Here is an 18003-nt window from a genome sequence, read left to right as displayed (position 1 = left end):
TTGCTTCTACGATCGACCCTGAATGGTCCTTATCTATTGAATTAATTAAAAGTGACCTGCAGTTCATTAATCTGATAATGAATCCAAAATTATTGACCTGAAGATCACTTTTGGACATTAACGATTCAATAATTTATTTTCTACTTTGAACCGTTGACATACTTTCGTAGTCCCGAAGCACTCATACTTGAGTTCTTGAAGTAACCCAAATCCACTACAATTAGTTGTATATTGCATTCTGTGTTCTTGCAGGAACCTCTCTTTTATGAACTAAACGTTCATAAACTAAATTGAACTTGTAGTTTCACATTTAGTGCCTTTGAAACCTGAAGTTTTCATAAAACAATACACCCATGAAAACCCGACAATTTTCATGAAAACCATGTCTTAGAACTCGAATGTTCTAACTTTACTTATGGATGATTCATTCCCATAGAACCAATCATTAACTTTACACCTAAATCACATCTCTAACAACGACTTCAGGTCTAAACAACCTGATTTAGAGCATTGGCACACTCCTCGTTGTATGAATGGTACTAAATCACCATTTAAGGGACCTTAAATTCTCCCTGACGTTGAGTTTTTAAGGATATTCGAGATGACAATGATCATAACCTCCAAAAATGAGCCCAAAGCTTTGATTTGGGGCCAATAGGTTGTCTCCCAATTGGGAACACGCCACATGTGGCCGGCCTGGAGCTGGGTGATTGAGTAGTTTACTTGTTTTAACACGACTTTTTGGGACACTTAGGTCGATCAATGATGTTACAACCCATCTCCTTATCTGAAGTAAGGATATTGTGCCTACAAGCACACTTTGCCAAAGCCTGCTCATTTGGGAAATTGATTTCTATATCATTCCTTGCAAAGATACGACATGACTTATTTTTCATAGTGGATTCAAGGGAATATATGTGGACTAATCCAACCAAAATGCGAACCATATAAAATACTTATGGTTTTGGTTGATGAATCGACAAACTGGTCACATGTTTGTCCACAAACATTACTGCTAAACCTCATGGCCGATTAAGGGCTTACCATCCTACTTATCCCTTAAGGTCTGGGAGATTGGATAATGCCGGAGAGTTTATATCGACGGTTTTCGATAAAGTATTGCATGTATTTTGGGTTTATAATTGAACATTGAATTCCCATGTTCACCCCAAATAGCCTCGCCTAGTGATCATAAAGTGCAATTTAAATTATCGCCCGAATTTTGGTCAACGTACCAAGTTTTCAGTTTCTACCTAAGGCTATGCAATCCTTGTACGCAGTTATGTTGGTTCGCCTTAAAGCCTATTGCCACCCAACTTATATGATGTTACAATTGGTTACTGGGTACGAACCTGATGATTTTCGTATTTACGCATTTGGGTGTGCATTCTATGTGCCAAGTTGCGATGCCGTAATGTACCACCATGGGTCATCGAAGAAGGATGTGTATCTTTTGTCGATCATGATTCTCCTTCACACTAACTTTCTTCGAGCCCTTGCATGCGATCTCTTTACCTCTCATTTACGGGTTGTCACTTTAATGAGACAGTCTTCCCGCCGTTAGGGGGAGATACGAACATTAACGTTCCTAGAGAACGACGTGAATTTGCGTAGACGTTGCCTACTATGTCTCATCTCGATCTTTATACCGCACAAGTGTGATATTGCTCAAGACGCATTCCTCTGATCTAGCTGAAGTGACGAGATCATATACCAGCTGTAAACATGCTTGCAAGGATATACGTACTTTATAGACATCGAGTTAACCTCCTTGGGGGTGTGCCACTCTTGTTGGAGGGTGTGCCGCCCCTGTTGGACGGTCCGGTACACCGGTAGATAACCAATCAATCTGTCTTGGCCTGGAGCATGACAGATCACTCGGTTCGTAGGATTCACTTCCCTAGAAGAGGAAGACACGGCACAACAATGAATCCATACTTGATCGCAAATCATCTTCATCTCATGAGATTAATCAGGATTTCTCCCAATACTTAAAAGTTCTTGGTCTAGTATACTAGTTTGGATGAGAAAATGGAGTTGAAATGAGATTATCATCGATGATGTTTTCATTTATACGGTAGTTACCGACATAAATAAAAAGCGACGATATCAAATTATGTTCCGTTGATTAGGTGACAACTAAAGTTATAATCCAGGTCAAATTCCTTACCAAAGTGTGTTTTGGACTTGTAGTTCCTACACTGCCTAAGGTAACTTTATTGTGTTACAAATGAGAAATGAAACGTTATGAGATGAATGAAATAATGCGATATGATGCACGCCTTACGACACAAGGTTTCTCTTAAAACATCCTGTGATTGATAGTAGCATTATGAAATGTGGTTAGTGTTTTTTACATGGGGATATAGATACGGAGATTTACATGTAAGTTTTTGAAGAATTACATGGACTGGTTCAAATAGTTTCAAAATCACGGAACACCCTCTTTACTTGTTTGAGGCGTTCACTTACAATCAGACGGACGTGGTATACCCGTTTAAGTGATTATTTGATCAATTAGAGATGTGAATTATGCCCTTGCATGTTAAACTATGAAGTCTTATTCCAAATTGCTAGAGTTACAGTTTATGTCGTTAACACGAATCTGACTAAAGCTTCGGAATAGCTTGATAAAACTGCCTCGCACCTGAAGATGGAATTTGAGATGAAGGATATTGGGAAAACTCATTTATGCCTTAACCCGAAGTTGAAGCATTATTCTAACGGTATTTTGGTCTACCAGTCAAACTACACCCCAAGTGTGTTACTTTTGAGTATACCTTTGATCGTCCATACGTTATATGCAAATGGGATCCTTGAAGAGGTTATGGAATCCGAAATTCCATATCTAAGTTCAACTTTGCACTTCGTTGTACTTAGCTCATTGTATTTAGACAGGACATATCTTTTGTTGTTCATCTTGGTAAAGATGCAGCACCGCGCCTACACGCATCCACTGAATTGGTATTAAAGACATACCCTGAAGGTATTTCATGGGCAAATCCCAACGCATCTCAGCGGATCCAACCCCCCTGATCCTCAAAATGATGCTTGCCTTGTAGTTATGCTGACGTATGTTACTTATCAAACTCGCACAAGGCAAAATCCCCGAATGGTTATGCCTTTACCATTAAGGGATATCGCAATATCTTGGAGGTCCACGATATGACCTTAGTTGCGAAATCTTTGAATTGTTCCAAGACTCACCTTACTTCACTATGCCACAAGTGAGACATGGTTAGGAGTTCTTGTTGAGCATATTCGAAGTACTTGCTATGTTTTCATCCATTGTTGAATCCCAATGACGATTCATAAAGATTATGCCGCATGTATTAACCCGACCAAGCCATGATACATCAACAAGGTCAACACCAAGACATATTGCGTTTACATCTACATCAACAAAGCATCAAGAGATTGAAGTCATGCAAGCCGATCCTAGACAACCTTGCCGACCTCTACATGACGTCATTGCCGAATTCAATCTTCTAGAAGCTTGTTCGAGGAATTGATATGCCTAACTATCATATGCAATGCTTGTAGTTCTCATTTGGAAGTTATGTTAAACTCAGAGGGAGTATCTAAAAGTATATTCACTTGATCTTAATGTACTATTTTCCCTTACGATTAGGAGCATTTTTCCCACTAGGTTTTTGCTACCTAACTAGGTTTTAACGAGGCACCCATCTTGGGCTGGTCATACCCTTGTGAGCTCTTCTACTTGCGTCCAAAAGATGTATAGTTTTGACTTAATGCAACTTCTCACTTTTCTCCTTAGTCTATGGGTTTTTCTCCCATCTTGGGTTTTACCATAGCGATGTTTTATGAGTTTTACTTTTTATGCATTCTTCCGTTGATTTGAGACTCGCATTCTCTCATTGTGCCGACGACTTCATCAACTATACTTGCTTCATCACTGAAGACTTGATGCGCCATTTACTTGAGTATTTACACACTCAAGGGGGAGTGTTGTAGTCCTATTAGATTATGAATGTGATTGTGTAAATCCTAACATATCTTGGAATATCTCTTTTATTCCTATTAGGAGTAGATTACTTATTAAATGTTGTAATCCTAAAGGGAAAGGAATTAACCTTCCCTACTACTATAAATAAAGACACAATGGGGTGGAATAACACACACCCATAATTACACATCTCTTTCTTTCTCTCTACTTATTGCCGCACCCTTCTCTCTAAGGCCTCCATAATTGTTCAGTAAATTATGCCTACAACATTAAAGTTATTATTTGAGAATTGTGAGATTGTAGAGAATTCTAAATTTATTATAAACCCTTTATTTTCAACTTGATATCATAGCAGAATTCGATTCTTGGTTGAACCTTTCTATGAGTGCTTCCCTGTGAGAGCACGAAGCTAATTTTCTTCGTGCACCCATATGCCATGAACCTGAGGTGAAAATTGTCTACGATTGTTAGGAGAAGATAAGTTTCCATTGCCATGAAGAAGAGAAAAAAAAAAAGAATAAGAAAAAGTTGTGATGTCGCTGCCTCAGGAAAAGAGAAAAAAAAATGGCATGATAGGATCCGTTTCTTATCATGGAGCCTTATGTGCTTTATTTGATTTTTCTTCTTAATTTAGTTTAGTTATGAGTTTGGGAGAGAAACAAAGAAAAGAAAAAAAAAAAACAAAACAAGAAGAACGAAAAAAAAATTGCAATAAAAAAGAGATTTGATGGTTGGGGCTTCCGAAAAGAGGCGTTAGTTTTAGTTGAGCTTTCAAAAGGATTAGCGTTTGTTTCAACTAGACTTTCGAAAAGAGGCATTGGTTCCACTTCCACCATATCAGGAGATTTATTTATCGAGCTTTCGAAAAATGACGATAGTTCCAAATGGGCTTTCAAAAAGATTAGCGTTAGTTCCAGTTGAGCTTTCAAAAAAAAAAGCGTTAGTTTTGAGGATTATGATTTGTTAGTTGGGTTTTCAAAAAAGGCGTTTGTTCTAGCTGGACTTTTAAAATGATTGGCACTAGTTCCAGCTGAGCATTCAAAAAGAGGCGTTAGTTTTGACAGATTGTGATTTGTTGAGCCTTCGAAAATATTGGCGTTAGTTTCAGCTTATCTGTGAAGATTTTCGACACGTGTGACTCACTTAATGTGTGGTCCCATGTGAGGGGAGGTGTTGAATTTACGAAGTTTCAAATTAAATCTTATTTTCTTCTTCGTAAACTTATGATTTCACATCTTGAGTTTGAAGGGGAGGGGTGTTGGAAAATAAAAAAGAAAGTATTTCAGGGATACGATTTATTTAGTAATTTTACATGATTTAATTAGGGTTTGGATATGATTTGATTTAGTGTAGGTTTCCTTGTCTTGTAGGCAAATGATTGTTTTGATTTATTTTCTAGTATTGCCAATTTGTAATTTATCCTAAATCCTTTATTTTCAACTAGTAAAAAATGAATCAGGAAAAGTTTATAGGAGGATTAAGAAATGCACTCCATGATCATTACAAAAGTAATGACACTTTTCAAGTACGGATCTGCAAATCCTTCTTGCATGATTTTGTACTGGTCACAAAGAGCTTTTATAACCCCCCTCTAATATTTTGTGATCATTTGGACAAATGATATCTTACATTAATTTATCTATTAAATTATAAAACGGAAAATTCAAATTTCAATGCAGAAATGAAGCATATTGTTCTAGCGTGTTTAGCTAAACTCTTTTAAGTCGACCGTTTTTTTCAGTTACAAAATTACAGTGGCCTCTTTTCTCTTCCCGGGTAAAACAGGTAAAATGGTCTCTTTTCTTTTCCAGTTGCTGGTAAAAAGTAAAAACTTTGAAACGACTTCCATTTTATTTCATTGACCAAAAAGGAATAATTTGGGTTCACCAAAAACAGGAATTATTTGGTAAATTTTGGTGAATCACGAATCAGAAAAGAGCAGGTTGGGAGGCTCGGTCTTCGGGTGTCGGTGACTGAGATGGACTTGCCATCGAACCTCCATGGACGCTGAATAAAATACACATCAAACAACCCAGAAGAGATCTTATTGTCCTTGTTTCTTCAACCTCAAATTATTGCTATTATTTCTTCATTTTCTCTGTCAATTTCCTCTCTGCTGCTGAAGCCAAAAGCCAGAGTATTTGGAGTCGAAAAATAAAGCCCAGCAATTTTGAAGGAATCATCCAACCAATCCACCCTTCGACGTCCCAAGCACCACCTTTCCCAGATTGCTAAAGAACCCATCTGCCTTCTTGGGGTCATATCCTTCAGGACCCTTCCACTTTTGCTGGGTTGCTGATTTTGTAGCTGAAGAAAGAGAAGGATTGGGGAAAAAAGATGAGAATTTGGAAGCTGGGTTTTGCTGGGTTTCTTGTTGCTGCCTTTGTGGTGGGGTTTGGTTCAGGGGAGCAGGCCCGCACTGAGAGAATTTCAGGTAGGGGACAGAGAGACTATTTTTTTCTTTCTTTCGATTTACATTATTTGATTGCTCTTGGGTTTTTGCCATTTTTCGGTTTCGAATTTCATTTTGCTGCCTTTAACAGCTACCTGGGTTTTGATCACTTGAAGTTTTGGTTTTGAATCTTTTGATTGATGGGGTGTTCGTAGGTTTGGTACATTTTATGGATCTGTTATCTAAATTTGATGTTCAATTGGACATATGGAATGTTGGATGTTGATGTAATTCTTATCATTGTTAATTTCCACGTTGTTCTTAATTTTGATTTGACAATAATGAGGTTAGTCTCGGGGACGAGTTTAGTTTTGATCCGCCAATAATCGAAGTTATATACGTAGTAAATGCTGGGTTGTTTAGCTGGAGTTGTAGCTCCCAGAAGGCGGCAAATGCATAATAATGCCATTGTGACGATGTTGATGAACTCCAAGGACCAAGAATTATGCGGTTTTGATCCTTTTGGATTTGTTGGATTTGGTCTTTAGAAGTCTGTCTATTGTATGTAGATTCAGAATCTGCTGAGGAATACAAGTGTATGAGAACTTAAGTATGGTTTGTTTGCACCGAATGTAGGTAGCGCTGGTGATGTTTTGGACGATGACCCAGTAGGAAGGTTGAAAGTTTTTGTTTATGAGCTTCCAAGCAAATACAACAAGAAGATTCTTCAGAAGGATCCCAGATGTCTCAACCATATGTTTGCAGCTGAGATCTTTATGCATCGGTTTCTCCTGTCAAGCCCCGTCCGAACCCTTAATCCTGAAGAAGCAGATTGGTTTTATACTCCTGTTTACACCACTTGTGATCTGACCCCCAATGGCCTTCCTTTGCCTTTTAAGTCACCACGGATGATGAGGAGTGCAATACAACTCATTTCTTCGAATTGGCCTTACTGGAACCGGACAGAAGGTGCTGATCACTTTTTTGTAGTGCCTCATGACTTTGGAGCATGTTTTCATTATCAGGTTAGAAGCTTGGTTTGCTTCTTCTTAATTCTCTCATGGAATTCTGACCATTCGTAATTTGGACCAATTGGAATAAGTATGTTAGCTTGTTCCGATATGCCTGTAGAGCTTACTTCTTTCATGATGTAAATTCATGTGTTGTATTTGAGCATGTCAATTATCTGAGTTGGTTCCATGTACAACTATTGCAGGAAGAGAAGGCGATTGAAAGAGGAATTCTTCGCATGCTCCAACGTGCAACTTTGGTTCAGACTTTTGGGCAAAAGAATCATGTTTGCTTGAAAGAGGGCTCAATAACAGTTCCTCCTTATGCTCCTCCCCAGAAGATGCAAACCCACCTAATTTCTGAGAAAACTCCTAGGTCCATCTTTGTTTACTTCCGAGGATTATTTTATGATGTGGGAAATGACCCAGAAGGTGGTTATTATGCAAGGTAATTCCTCCATAACGTATATGTGAATGTTAACAAAAATGGTATCTAAGTCTCCCATAGTGTTTGAACTCACAAAACGCATCCTTCCATTGGTTGATGAGAGAAGTTATGCCGTTTTATGAGGTTAAACAATGTGATGGCATTTCATTTTCTAAACTAGAAGTTAACTTCTGATAGCTGTTGAAAATAAGAAATGAGAGTTTGGGGTTCTTTGGTTTGCTAGATAACACTAATATGAAAATAGGTCGGAGCAGGATGTGGTCTAACTTTTTGTACTTTACAGAGGTGCACGAGCAGCGGTGTGGGAGAACTTCAAAGACAATCCGCTTTTTGACATCTCTACCGAGCACCCCACCACATACTATGAGGACATGCAACGAGCAGTCTTTTGTTTATGCCCTCTCGGCTGGGCTCCTTGGAGTCCAAGATTGGTTGAAGCAGTGATTTTTGGCTGCATTCCTGTTATCATAGCAGACGACATTGTTCTACCCTTTGCCGATGCCATCCCTTGGGAAGATATTGGCGTGTTTGTAGATGAGAAAGATGTCCCCAACTTGGACACCATACTCACTTCCATCCCACCTGAACTGATACTGAGAAAGCAGAGATTGCTCGCTAACCCTTCAATGAAGCAAGCCATGTTATTCCCACAACCTGCCGAAGCAGGAGATGCTTTCCATCAAGTCCTAAACGGACTTGCGCGCAAGTTGCCGCACGGCCCTGATGTTTTCTTGAAGCCGGGTGCGAAGATCCTGAACTGGACCGCAGGGCCAGTGGGCGACCTGAAACCGTGGTAGCCACTGTGACTTTTTACCTCCTCTTTAGCCAAGCCTCCAAATTTAACTGTAGTAATTTTGTTATAGTTGAGATGCCGATTTTCATGACTGTAAAAAATTGGATTTCGTGAAAAGGTATCAGATTATTATACACTTTTCTTTTGTAATGTGACTTGGATTGTTATAATTTCATTGAAAGCATGATATTGTTCCATCGTTTAATTTGAAGTTTGTGAATCCCACACCAACGAAATACTCAGGTTTATGACTTCGCTGTGCTTACTTATACAAGTTATTTGGATTATTTTAAAAGAAAACTAATGAAAAATGCTTAAAATTTTTGTGCTCTTTGTACTGAAGACAAGAGGATTGGATTATTAGGGAAGCCGCTGCACTTGAAGGGCTCCACATTTCATCGCATGATGAGAGCTTCAACTTGAGGCATATCGGCCCTGGAATATAGTCCATGGCAAATTCTAGACCTAATACTAATGGTTCACGGTTCTTCATTTGCATTGCAATGGCCCCGTGGGTTGAAGGAAAACACGTTGTGTTAGAAACAATTGTTGATGGATACAGTGTTGTTGAGAAAATGAAGGTGGGATCGAAGAATGGGACTAAGTTTTCATAAACAGTATAGTAAGTTTCATAAACAGTGTCGGAAGTTTCATAAATAGTGTAGTAAGTTTTATAAATAGTGTTTTGTAAGTCCGTGCGTCAGATTTTTTGTCATTTTTATTAAAATTATGTCTTTTTCATTAAAATTTAAGTTTTTTTGTCCTTTTTATTAAAATTTAAGGGTTTTTCATTAAAATTTAAGTATTTTTAATTAAATAAAGTTATAGCATGATATTTTATTAAAATAAACTTAACCCAAACCATTTTCATGAAAGTTTCCTTTTTTTAATTCTTGACTTCTCGTGCGTTTACTAATAATACCAACGAAATAAATAAATAATTGCCACACTAAGACCATCTCCAATCCTGGGCTAAAAGCCAAATTACCCCCCAAATTACCCCCCCAAACACTCTCCAACCCATGCTAAAATTTTAGGCTAAATGCCAAATGCTATTTCTGGGCCAAATACCCCCCAACTTTCCCCCCGGGCTAAATGCGAAATGTTTATCGGAATTTAAATTTTTTTAGATTAAAATGTTATTAAAATTAATTTACAATAATCTACATATTTATTTAAAAAAAAAATTGATTTAAGAAAAAAATTTAGGCTAATTTCATTCTTTAATAATTCCGGGCTAAAATTTTAGGGTAGAAGGGTTGGAGCATAAAAGATGTTTCTGGGCTAAAAGCTAAATTTTCCTGGCTAAAAAATTTGGCTTTTAGCCCAAGGGTTGGAGATGGTCTAAGTTGTGCAATTATTGAATAAAAAGAATTGAATTACTTAGACCATCTCCAACCCTTGGGCTAAAAGCTAAATTTTTTAGCCCGGAAAATTTGGCTTTTAACCCAGAAACATCTTTTCTGCCCTAAAATTTTAGCCCGGAATTATTAAAGAATGAACTTAGGCTAATTTTTTTCTTAAATCAATTTTAAAAAAAAAAATAAATATGTAGATTATTGTAAATTAATTTTATGAACATTTTAATCTAAAAAAGTTTAAATTCCGATAAACATTTGGCATTTAGCCCGGGGGGAAAACTGGGGGGTATTTGGCACAAAAATAACATTTGGCATTTAGCCTAAAATTTTAACATGGGTTGGAGAGTGTTTGGGGGGGGGGGTAATTTGGCTTTTAGCACAGATTTGGAGATGGTCTTAGGGGACTAGTTGATTTCGTTCTTATGACTTTCTTATATTCTTTTAGTTTGAAGTATTCAAAACAAGTGAAGAGAGTTGTCTAGCGGGCTTATTTGCGTCTGCTATTTAAAAGGCTAAAAACAACTTTCTAATAAATTAAGTGTTTTTAGATCATAGAAGCATGATTTCTAAATTAGGTATACACTTCCAATTTCTTTTCTATAAAACATTTTTTTAGTAAAAGTTTTAAGTGATCTACTCATAAGCACTTTTGTTTTGTTTGTTTGTTTTTTTAATTCAAAACACTTCTAGAAATAGAACTTATGAACATAAGTACTTTTTAAAAAAACAAACCGGAACGAGCCCAAAAAATAATAAAGAGGAATGTTAGCTATCTTTTCCACTTTGCCTTTTCCTACTTAGACTTTCTCACTCAATAGATGTCATGTCGACTTTGTTTACACCTACATGTATGTATTAAATTTTAGATGTCAACCAAATCATTAATATTATCTGTCAAATTTAAATAGGACATAAGTGAAAAGAGAAGAAACAAAACATACTAGCTCCGGTTGGGATCGGTGGGTTTTCTTTTGTTTCTTTCTCCTCTTCCATCCACTGTTTTCTTCCTTGGTTTTATTGGCTGATTTGCCTTCATCTCTTCCCACTGCTGTCTCTCATCCATATTCATCCAATTTCCAAGCTTCAGTCACCCTTTGCCGTAATTTGTTGCGTTGTTTCGAGTTGGTGTGCTTTGATGTGGATCTTGCACTAGGTCGGGTGTTCCTTACACCCCCACCTTTTCTTTGTTGTCTGCCCTTGTTGGCAGTGTTGCTTGTGAACTGCCATGAGCTTCTTTCACTTGGCTGCAAGTTCTTTGGTGTCTGTAGCTGGGCTAGGAGTGAAGTTTGGAATTGGCTGCTGGTATCGATGAGGCGAGGCTTTGTTTGGGGAGCGAATTTGGCTGGATTGACATGCACGATTGTTGTTTGGGTGGTTGTAGCGGTGGTTATGGTGGAAGACACAACGACTCCGGTTGTTTCTGTGTTTTCTTTGTTTAGGTCTCAACTTTGGTTGGGCCTCTGTTGTTTGTTTGTGTTTTTGTTTTTGGGCTCTGTGTTGTAATGTTTGTTGTTGGTAATACATGTTACTTTTGCTCCAAAAAAAAATAAAAAAAAATAATAATAATAAATAAAATAAATAAATAAATTAGAAGAGTCGAGAGGGTGTTGCTTGTTGTAACTTGTAGTAAGGGAAAAAGATCATCTCCGGATCTTTTCCACCAAGGCCATTGGATTAAGTGATTCGGGTCTTCCAAATTTCATCAAACGGTCAAAATTATTATGCTTTTAAGAGATCAAAACAGGTAGGCCGTTAGATAAAATTTAGAAGATTCTGATAACTTAATCCGGTAAACTTGATAGAAGAAATATGAAGATGATCTCTTTCCTTATAGTAAGTGTTTGGTATGTGGGGATTACCAAGGCCACGCGACACCCAACGAGACTCGCATAATTCCAATTAACCTTTTTCGTTCCCACCACGCTCTCTTATCCTCTTCATATCTTCCTCTCACCCCTTCAACTCTACAGTTTCACTCGCTTCCCTGTAGCTCCAACTATCCTACAACATGGCCCTGCAACTGCAGGCACCCACCACAAGAAACCGCCTAGCGCCACCATCTCCGTTAGCAGCTCCGAAGGGCAATGCCGGCCTCCGACAACCATCCGATAGCTTCGCTCTAAAGTCATCCTTCTTTTCTTCATCACACCACCTCTTATTGCTTTCTCCCAAGCAAAAGCCTCTTGCTTCTTCCTCTGCACCCAAGTTCTCCATGCGCGTCGCCTCCAAAGGAGCCTATATTTGTCGCGATTGCGGGTACCATATTATTACACTTGTTATTCTTGACATGGCGATATTCTAACCATTCTAATCTATGGGGAGCGAGATTCGAATTTGGGTTTTTTTTTGCTGTTCTTTAATCTTGATCGTCACGATGATGCAGGTATATATACAACGACAGAACTCCCTTCGAGAAGTTACCTGACAAGTATTTCTGCCCTGGTAAAAATTAAGCACTTCATTTTTTACACGACCTACATTTTCACCGTCCAATTTCAAAGCTTTTCATGTGTACAAATGTGGTTACTATAATTTAACTCACGTAAGTAATCTGTGGTTTGCAGTTTGTGGTGCTCCGAAACGGAGGTTTAGGGCATACCAGCCTCCTGTGACCAAAGACGCCAACAAGAAGGATGTCCGGAAGGAACGAAAAGCGCAGTTGCAGAGAGAAGAAGCAATCGGGAAGGCACTGCCTATTGCTATCGTTGTCGGAGTTGTGGCACTTGTTGGATTATACTTCTACATCAACGTCGGCTTTCAGGGATAGATCAAAGTAGCAGAATCTGTAACCTCAAATGTATTGAACACGATCATTTGTATAATTTCATTCAATTCGGAGAACAGATCTTTCTGTTGAAGTTTACTTCCGTCGCGTCCGTCGCGTCCGCAATTGAATGCACAGTAAGAACAAAGAGGATCTACGCAAAAAATTGTTGTCTCCGGAAAGTAGGATGAACTAATGGGAATCGATAGTAGCACAGCCGTGAATTCCTTCAAATATTGAATGCAGTAAGAACTCATCAAATAAATATGCAATCGCACCGCCAACACTTATGGATGTATTCCTCAACATGTAAGCAACGTCTGCATTTACTAGAAGGGTTTTCATACACCGGCACAGTGGCAGATAACAAAATTTCGCCTGAAACCTAAACTACGATATTCACTAAACGAGAAGAGCGCGAGAAAGATGCAAGCCGATACGAAATACCATTAATAGAGTTGAGCTACAAAAATTTTGAGCATTTACATAGGATGGTTACAGGTATCAAGTGATTATTCTTGCAAAACAAAAGAACCCTCTATTCTTTTCTCCATAGACTGCTGAATGGGAAAATTTAAAGAAGAGAACATGTCGTTGGTACTAGAGGCCGGGGCAGGCTTGAATTCGTACGGACCTTCCTTTGGACCCCAAACCTGTAACAATACAAAGCACTTTGACTTACTCCCGGGAAAACTACCACATTACAGCATCCAGTAAGGGGATTATAGAGCGACCGACTAAGAGGATAAACTGACCTGATTTCCATCACCATCAAATCCCCTATCCCAGGCATGGATCTCATTATTTTTATGAATTGCAAGTTCCGAAGTACAGTACGCTGCTCCATTCTGTAACAAACGGGGAAAAACAATATATCACTGAATAACAGTCATTTGATTCATAGCAGTTTCAACTATCAAGTAACCAACTGTTATCCATGGACTCGTAACAAGGTCTTAACAAAAGGAAAAAGTGACCAAGACTAAAAGAATTACCCATAAATTAGGAAAGCTGTCAGGCGGAGTTGAACCTTCATATAAGCAGCGTTTCCCACGCTCACAACGTTTCAGATGTATTGTTGTCAAATGCTCTGCAATGTCCTGCAGACAGACAGAAGTTTGAATAAAAACATCAAAATCATATCCATAAATGTTTTCAAATGGTTAAATATCGGACTATCTAATTCCCGGATGAAGTAGCAACTCCAAAGCATTCTTTAAGTGCTTACTCACAAGCTTGTGCCTGAAGCCTCACAGGCAAGGTTATAATATCAACGGTCTCTAGTAATGACTCCTAAGTTTTCACTAAGATCGTCTTAGATTACATTTTTAAATAAGATCAATTCTCTGAAAGGTTCAATGCTAAAGAAGTTATATCATGGTGAAGTTAGCAAGTTGAAAGCTGTCTATAAACTAAAGTTAGTATGTTCTACACGATAACTATTAAACTGCATTTGTAAGCCACAATAACGTGTTTGATACCAGAAAATCTAAAAGCAAGCATTGACAAGCTAAGATTATGATTTTGATGTGAACAGACTAACCCCGATAACTTCTTCAGGAAGTGGTCGCTGGTCCTTTGAGCGATCACAGAAATTCTTGTACTCCTCCGCATCTCTGATTGCATATGAGCTTAGCTGCTCATTAATAGAAATTTCAATATATTAGAACCTCACAGAATCCCAAGATACATCTCGCACACTCTAGTTTCATGCTAGTGCATTAAGTAAAAGAGAGCTAGTAGCAATTTACTTAGTAAATACTCTCTGAAAAGAGAAGTTCACATACAGATTATCATAGCATTAACACGCTCTTCAAACTAAACTGCAAAACGGATTATACACCCACCTCAACATCACATTTCAATTCTTTCGGGCAAGGCTTCACCATATAAAATCTCTGCAACCAGGAAACACTAACAATTACTCAAAAGAACAAAACAATGGGCAAGTAAGTTGGCCAAGAATTGACATTTGAAGGCATGAACATACTTGTCGAAACGGCTTCTGAGGAGTCCTCCAAAAAGCCTACCAAAACCCCACAAATTCAAATTCAACCCAAAAAAAACCAAACTTTACAGCAAAAAAAAAGTACAGAATCTTGCATGGAACAATAAGCTTACTTGCTCAAAGTACAAAACATTAGAACCATCTACCATTTCAGCTGCTGGGCAAGTTACCATTCTGCAAGAAAATCAAGAAATCATGTAAAATTAAACCACAAAACCCTTCAAACAAAAAAACCCAATTGAATTGAACACGAAAGGAACGAAGAATTGTGGCCCAATTGGGTTTTGGGGACCCACCTGATGTTGAAGTAGTGGTCAGGATCTCTGGCCGCCTGGTCTTTGGAAAACTTCTCGCCGGAGAGAGAACGGGAAACGAGGCGGGCGTGGTCCCACCGGGTGGTGGACTTGGTGAGCCGCTTCAGCAGCAGAGCTCCGCCTATCATCACCAGCGTCTTCACCAGCAGCCCGCGAGCCACGCTCCATCCTCCTGCGGAATCGGAGCTGCCGCTACCCGGCTCCGACCCGATTACCATTTCCTTGATTACAATCTCAATCACTCAGTGTGTTTACTGCTACTGCTCCAACTAGTACCATTTCGATTGAATTCACCCACACCCCACAAATCTAGACAATCCTAAAAACACCTTCCTTTTTCTATTTCTAAAATATTTGAAATTGAAATGTGAAATGATAGAATTGGAAATTGATCAAATGGGTTGGGTTGGGTTGGGTCCAATCGCTTCGGTTCGGTTCATCCAGACCGTTTATCTGGATGTGGTAAAGCTAACATCGGCCGTCGGCTTTGTTTCAAGAGCTTACCAATGATTGCCACGTTGCCGTCACCATTCCCGTCCAAAGACACGATAAAGTGGCGTAGAAGGTTCACCTTGGGAAATAAATTTGCTCACGAGCCTTTAGTGATTGTAATGAAGAACATTTAATTATCATTATTAAAATTTCGAGATATGTATAGTGAATAAATACAAATATTAAAATTTAAACTTATTTAACCATAATAAATAAGAAGATAAACATTACCACTACTTAAGAACATTCCTTAACAAAAATGCATGGCCACTTGTCATATATACAACGTATGTTCTCTTACTAGATGATTTGACATGTTATATTTTTGGACTCTCAATCTCAACTGTTGTGAAAGAGGTACCCTACTAAAATATCCTTCCGATTTGACACTACTAAAACATTAAAAAAAAAAGAATTTAAACCTCTGTGGTAAAATCTATTAGGAATCCAGCCCAAAATCAAAATTTTCATTAGTTTCTCCGTTAAGTTAGGATCTTAAGTCTCTACATTTAAGCTTCATGCATTTACCCGCATTTCGTTACATCTGAGTAATTATATACCCTTATTTTTTGTTCCCTTTCATCAGTTGTTGCTTTTGTGCATCTTCATTGTGTCCCTAGCCCACTGCTCGTCTTTTAGAACCTTAGGGGGTGTATTCAATTGGGATTTTGAGGGATTTTAATTCTTTTAATGAATCTAGGGGTATCCAATCAGGAATTTAAGTGATTCTCTGAAATTCAATGTGTATTCAATCAGGATTTTAAGATAGTTTATGAAAATCCTTAGAAATCTGGGTGTATTCAATTAGGATTTTAAAGAAGTTTATCACATTACAGGTGTATTCAATTAGAATTTGATTTTAAAGAATTTGAGAAAGTTGAGGAATTAGAGGGAATTGGAGAGATTTCGTAATGTATTTTGAGCATCCACAAATCTCACCTCTCCCCAAGAGATTTCGTGAGAGCAGTGGCTTATGTTTTTATACTAAACATAGATTGCCCTATTACAATCCTACAAGGAATACAAGATTGCATTCCTTATATCAGTATGAGTCCTATAAATGAGCAAACACAAGAGTTCTCAATATACCAATATGATTGGATTAACTCTTGTCAACATGATTTAAACTTCTAAATAATATCAATTATCTCAAGACTTGTAAGAATCATACTCATACTCTTACATTCTCCCACTTGAGTATGATTCATCACAACCGATAATCATCTCAAATTATTATAAAGGTAATCGCATAAGTCATTCATCAACACACTAGTACATAGACACAACCAGCTTACATAAACCAAAACAATGAATTTATAATTGCCTCTGCAACACAAAATACAGATTTAACTTACAAATCACAATGTCGAGTTAATGTTCATAGCAATGTATCTAAGCTCAAAAGTAAACCAAGATGTCCACTCTCACTCATATAGCCCAAAATTTATATCAAAATTCCCAAACATTCTTGACAGTAGGCTGTCAACTTAAAATTGTTCGTAATTGTATGAATAGCATAGTTATGATCCAATCAACATTTTTATCATATTCACAGAAGTGATCACCAAATCTTTTGGATAACAAAAGCTTAACCTCACATACAACTTACCTATCATTTTAAAGTATTGAACTTAAGAATCTTTTCTGTTACATCGCAGAATTAACTCAAAAGTCACAACATACTTAATTTGAACTTTCTAATTATGTGAACCAATATAGCAAAATCAAACCAATTTGCTCCCACTTATCTAGACCATACTTAACACAACCAAGTTAAGTAAAAGATGTGGTATAGCAACTATATTAACTAAAAACTCATTCCAATACAATGAATGACTAATCAGAATCTATATGGAAACCAAATTTGTTTCCTTTTGAATGCTAACCGACATAATAAGATCCTTCTCATTACTTAAACAAATTAAGTGACACAGATGATTAAAACAAATGAATTATAATGGCCGGCCTAACTCTTAGCCTTATGCTTACATTCGAACATATGATTCTCCCACTTAAGCATAAGTAGAATGTACTGCACAGCCAATAAAGAAACCGGAGATATGAACCAATTGGTTCCCGATTCCTCACCAATTACATAAACTTAGTTTAGTCATATACACCTAAACCATTATGCAAACAATCTATGTATCAAAAGATAGTCACAATCCATTCCGAAAAAACTTATCTCACATAAACCCAAAATCACCAGTTTCAACAACGATCAAAATCAGAATAGCACAATATTTTTGCATTCAATTTGATCCTAACTAGTTCAATATCTAGTTCAATATCCATCAAGCAAGATCAACCAAATTTTGATAATGTCTGGACATATATCACAACAACATGTCTTGATTAAAACGAGATAATCAAGACCACTATTTCTTTTGGAGAACACAAAGTTCATCTTCCTCCATATTTGTAATTTCAACCAAAACATAATGGCGGAAGCAT

General features: G+C 37.7%; 3 protein-coding genes and 1 long non-coding RNA gene across 4 annotated transcripts; 3 read left to right on the top strand and 1 right to left on the bottom strand.

The window, feature by feature from the left end:
- The first annotated feature begins 5863 nt into the window (after positions 1–5863).
- Positions 5864–8815, top strand: LOC126598807 (probable beta-1,4-xylosyltransferase IRX10L). The gene is made up of 4 exons (XM_050265174.1): positions 5864–6401; positions 6996–7384; positions 7576–7817; positions 8101–8815. The coding sequence occupies exons 1-4, from the start codon at positions 6305–6307 to the stop codon at positions 8612–8614; spliced, it is 1242 nt and encodes a 413-aa protein (XP_050121131.1). The 5' UTR covers positions 5864–6304; the 3' UTR covers positions 8615–8815.
- A 1262-nt stretch (positions 8816–10077) lies between these two features.
- Positions 10078–16434, top strand: LOC126598814 (uncharacterized). Its single transcript, XR_007614977.1, has 2 exons — positions 10078–10206; positions 16189–16434. It is a non-coding gene; the product is annotated as an uncharacterized LOC126598814 (long non-coding RNA).
- On the top strand, positions 11836–12814 carry LOC126598813 (uncharacterized). The gene is made up of 3 exons (XM_050265180.1): positions 11836–12227; positions 12355–12413; positions 12536–12814. The coding sequence occupies exons 1-3, from the start codon at positions 11980–11982 to the stop codon at positions 12736–12738; spliced, it is 510 nt and encodes a 169-aa protein (XP_050121137.1). The 5' UTR covers positions 11836–11979; the 3' UTR covers positions 12739–12814.
- Positions 13159–15526, bottom strand: LOC126598810 (chromophore lyase CRL, chloroplastic-like). Its single transcript, XM_050265178.1, has 8 exons — positions 15040–15526; positions 14857–14917; positions 14726–14761; positions 14583–14633; positions 14279–14371; positions 13731–13835; positions 13491–13583; positions 13159–13388 (listed from the first exon to the last, which is right to left on the bottom strand). Exons 1-8 carry the CDS (start codon positions 15273–15275, stop codon positions 13248–13250), a joined length of 816 nt encoding a protein of 271 aa, XP_050121135.1. The 5' UTR covers positions 15276–15526; the 3' UTR covers positions 13159–13247.
- Positions 16435–18003: the final 1569 nt, after the last annotated feature.

The sequence above is a fragment of the Malus sylvestris genome, chromosome 14 (assembly GCF_916048215.2).
Source record: "Malus sylvestris chromosome 14, drMalSylv7.2, whole genome shotgun sequence".
NCBI classification, from domain to species: Eukaryota; Viridiplantae; Streptophyta; class Magnoliopsida; order Rosales; family Rosaceae; genus Malus; species Malus sylvestris.
This window is presented reverse-complemented; position numbering and strand designations above follow the sequence as displayed.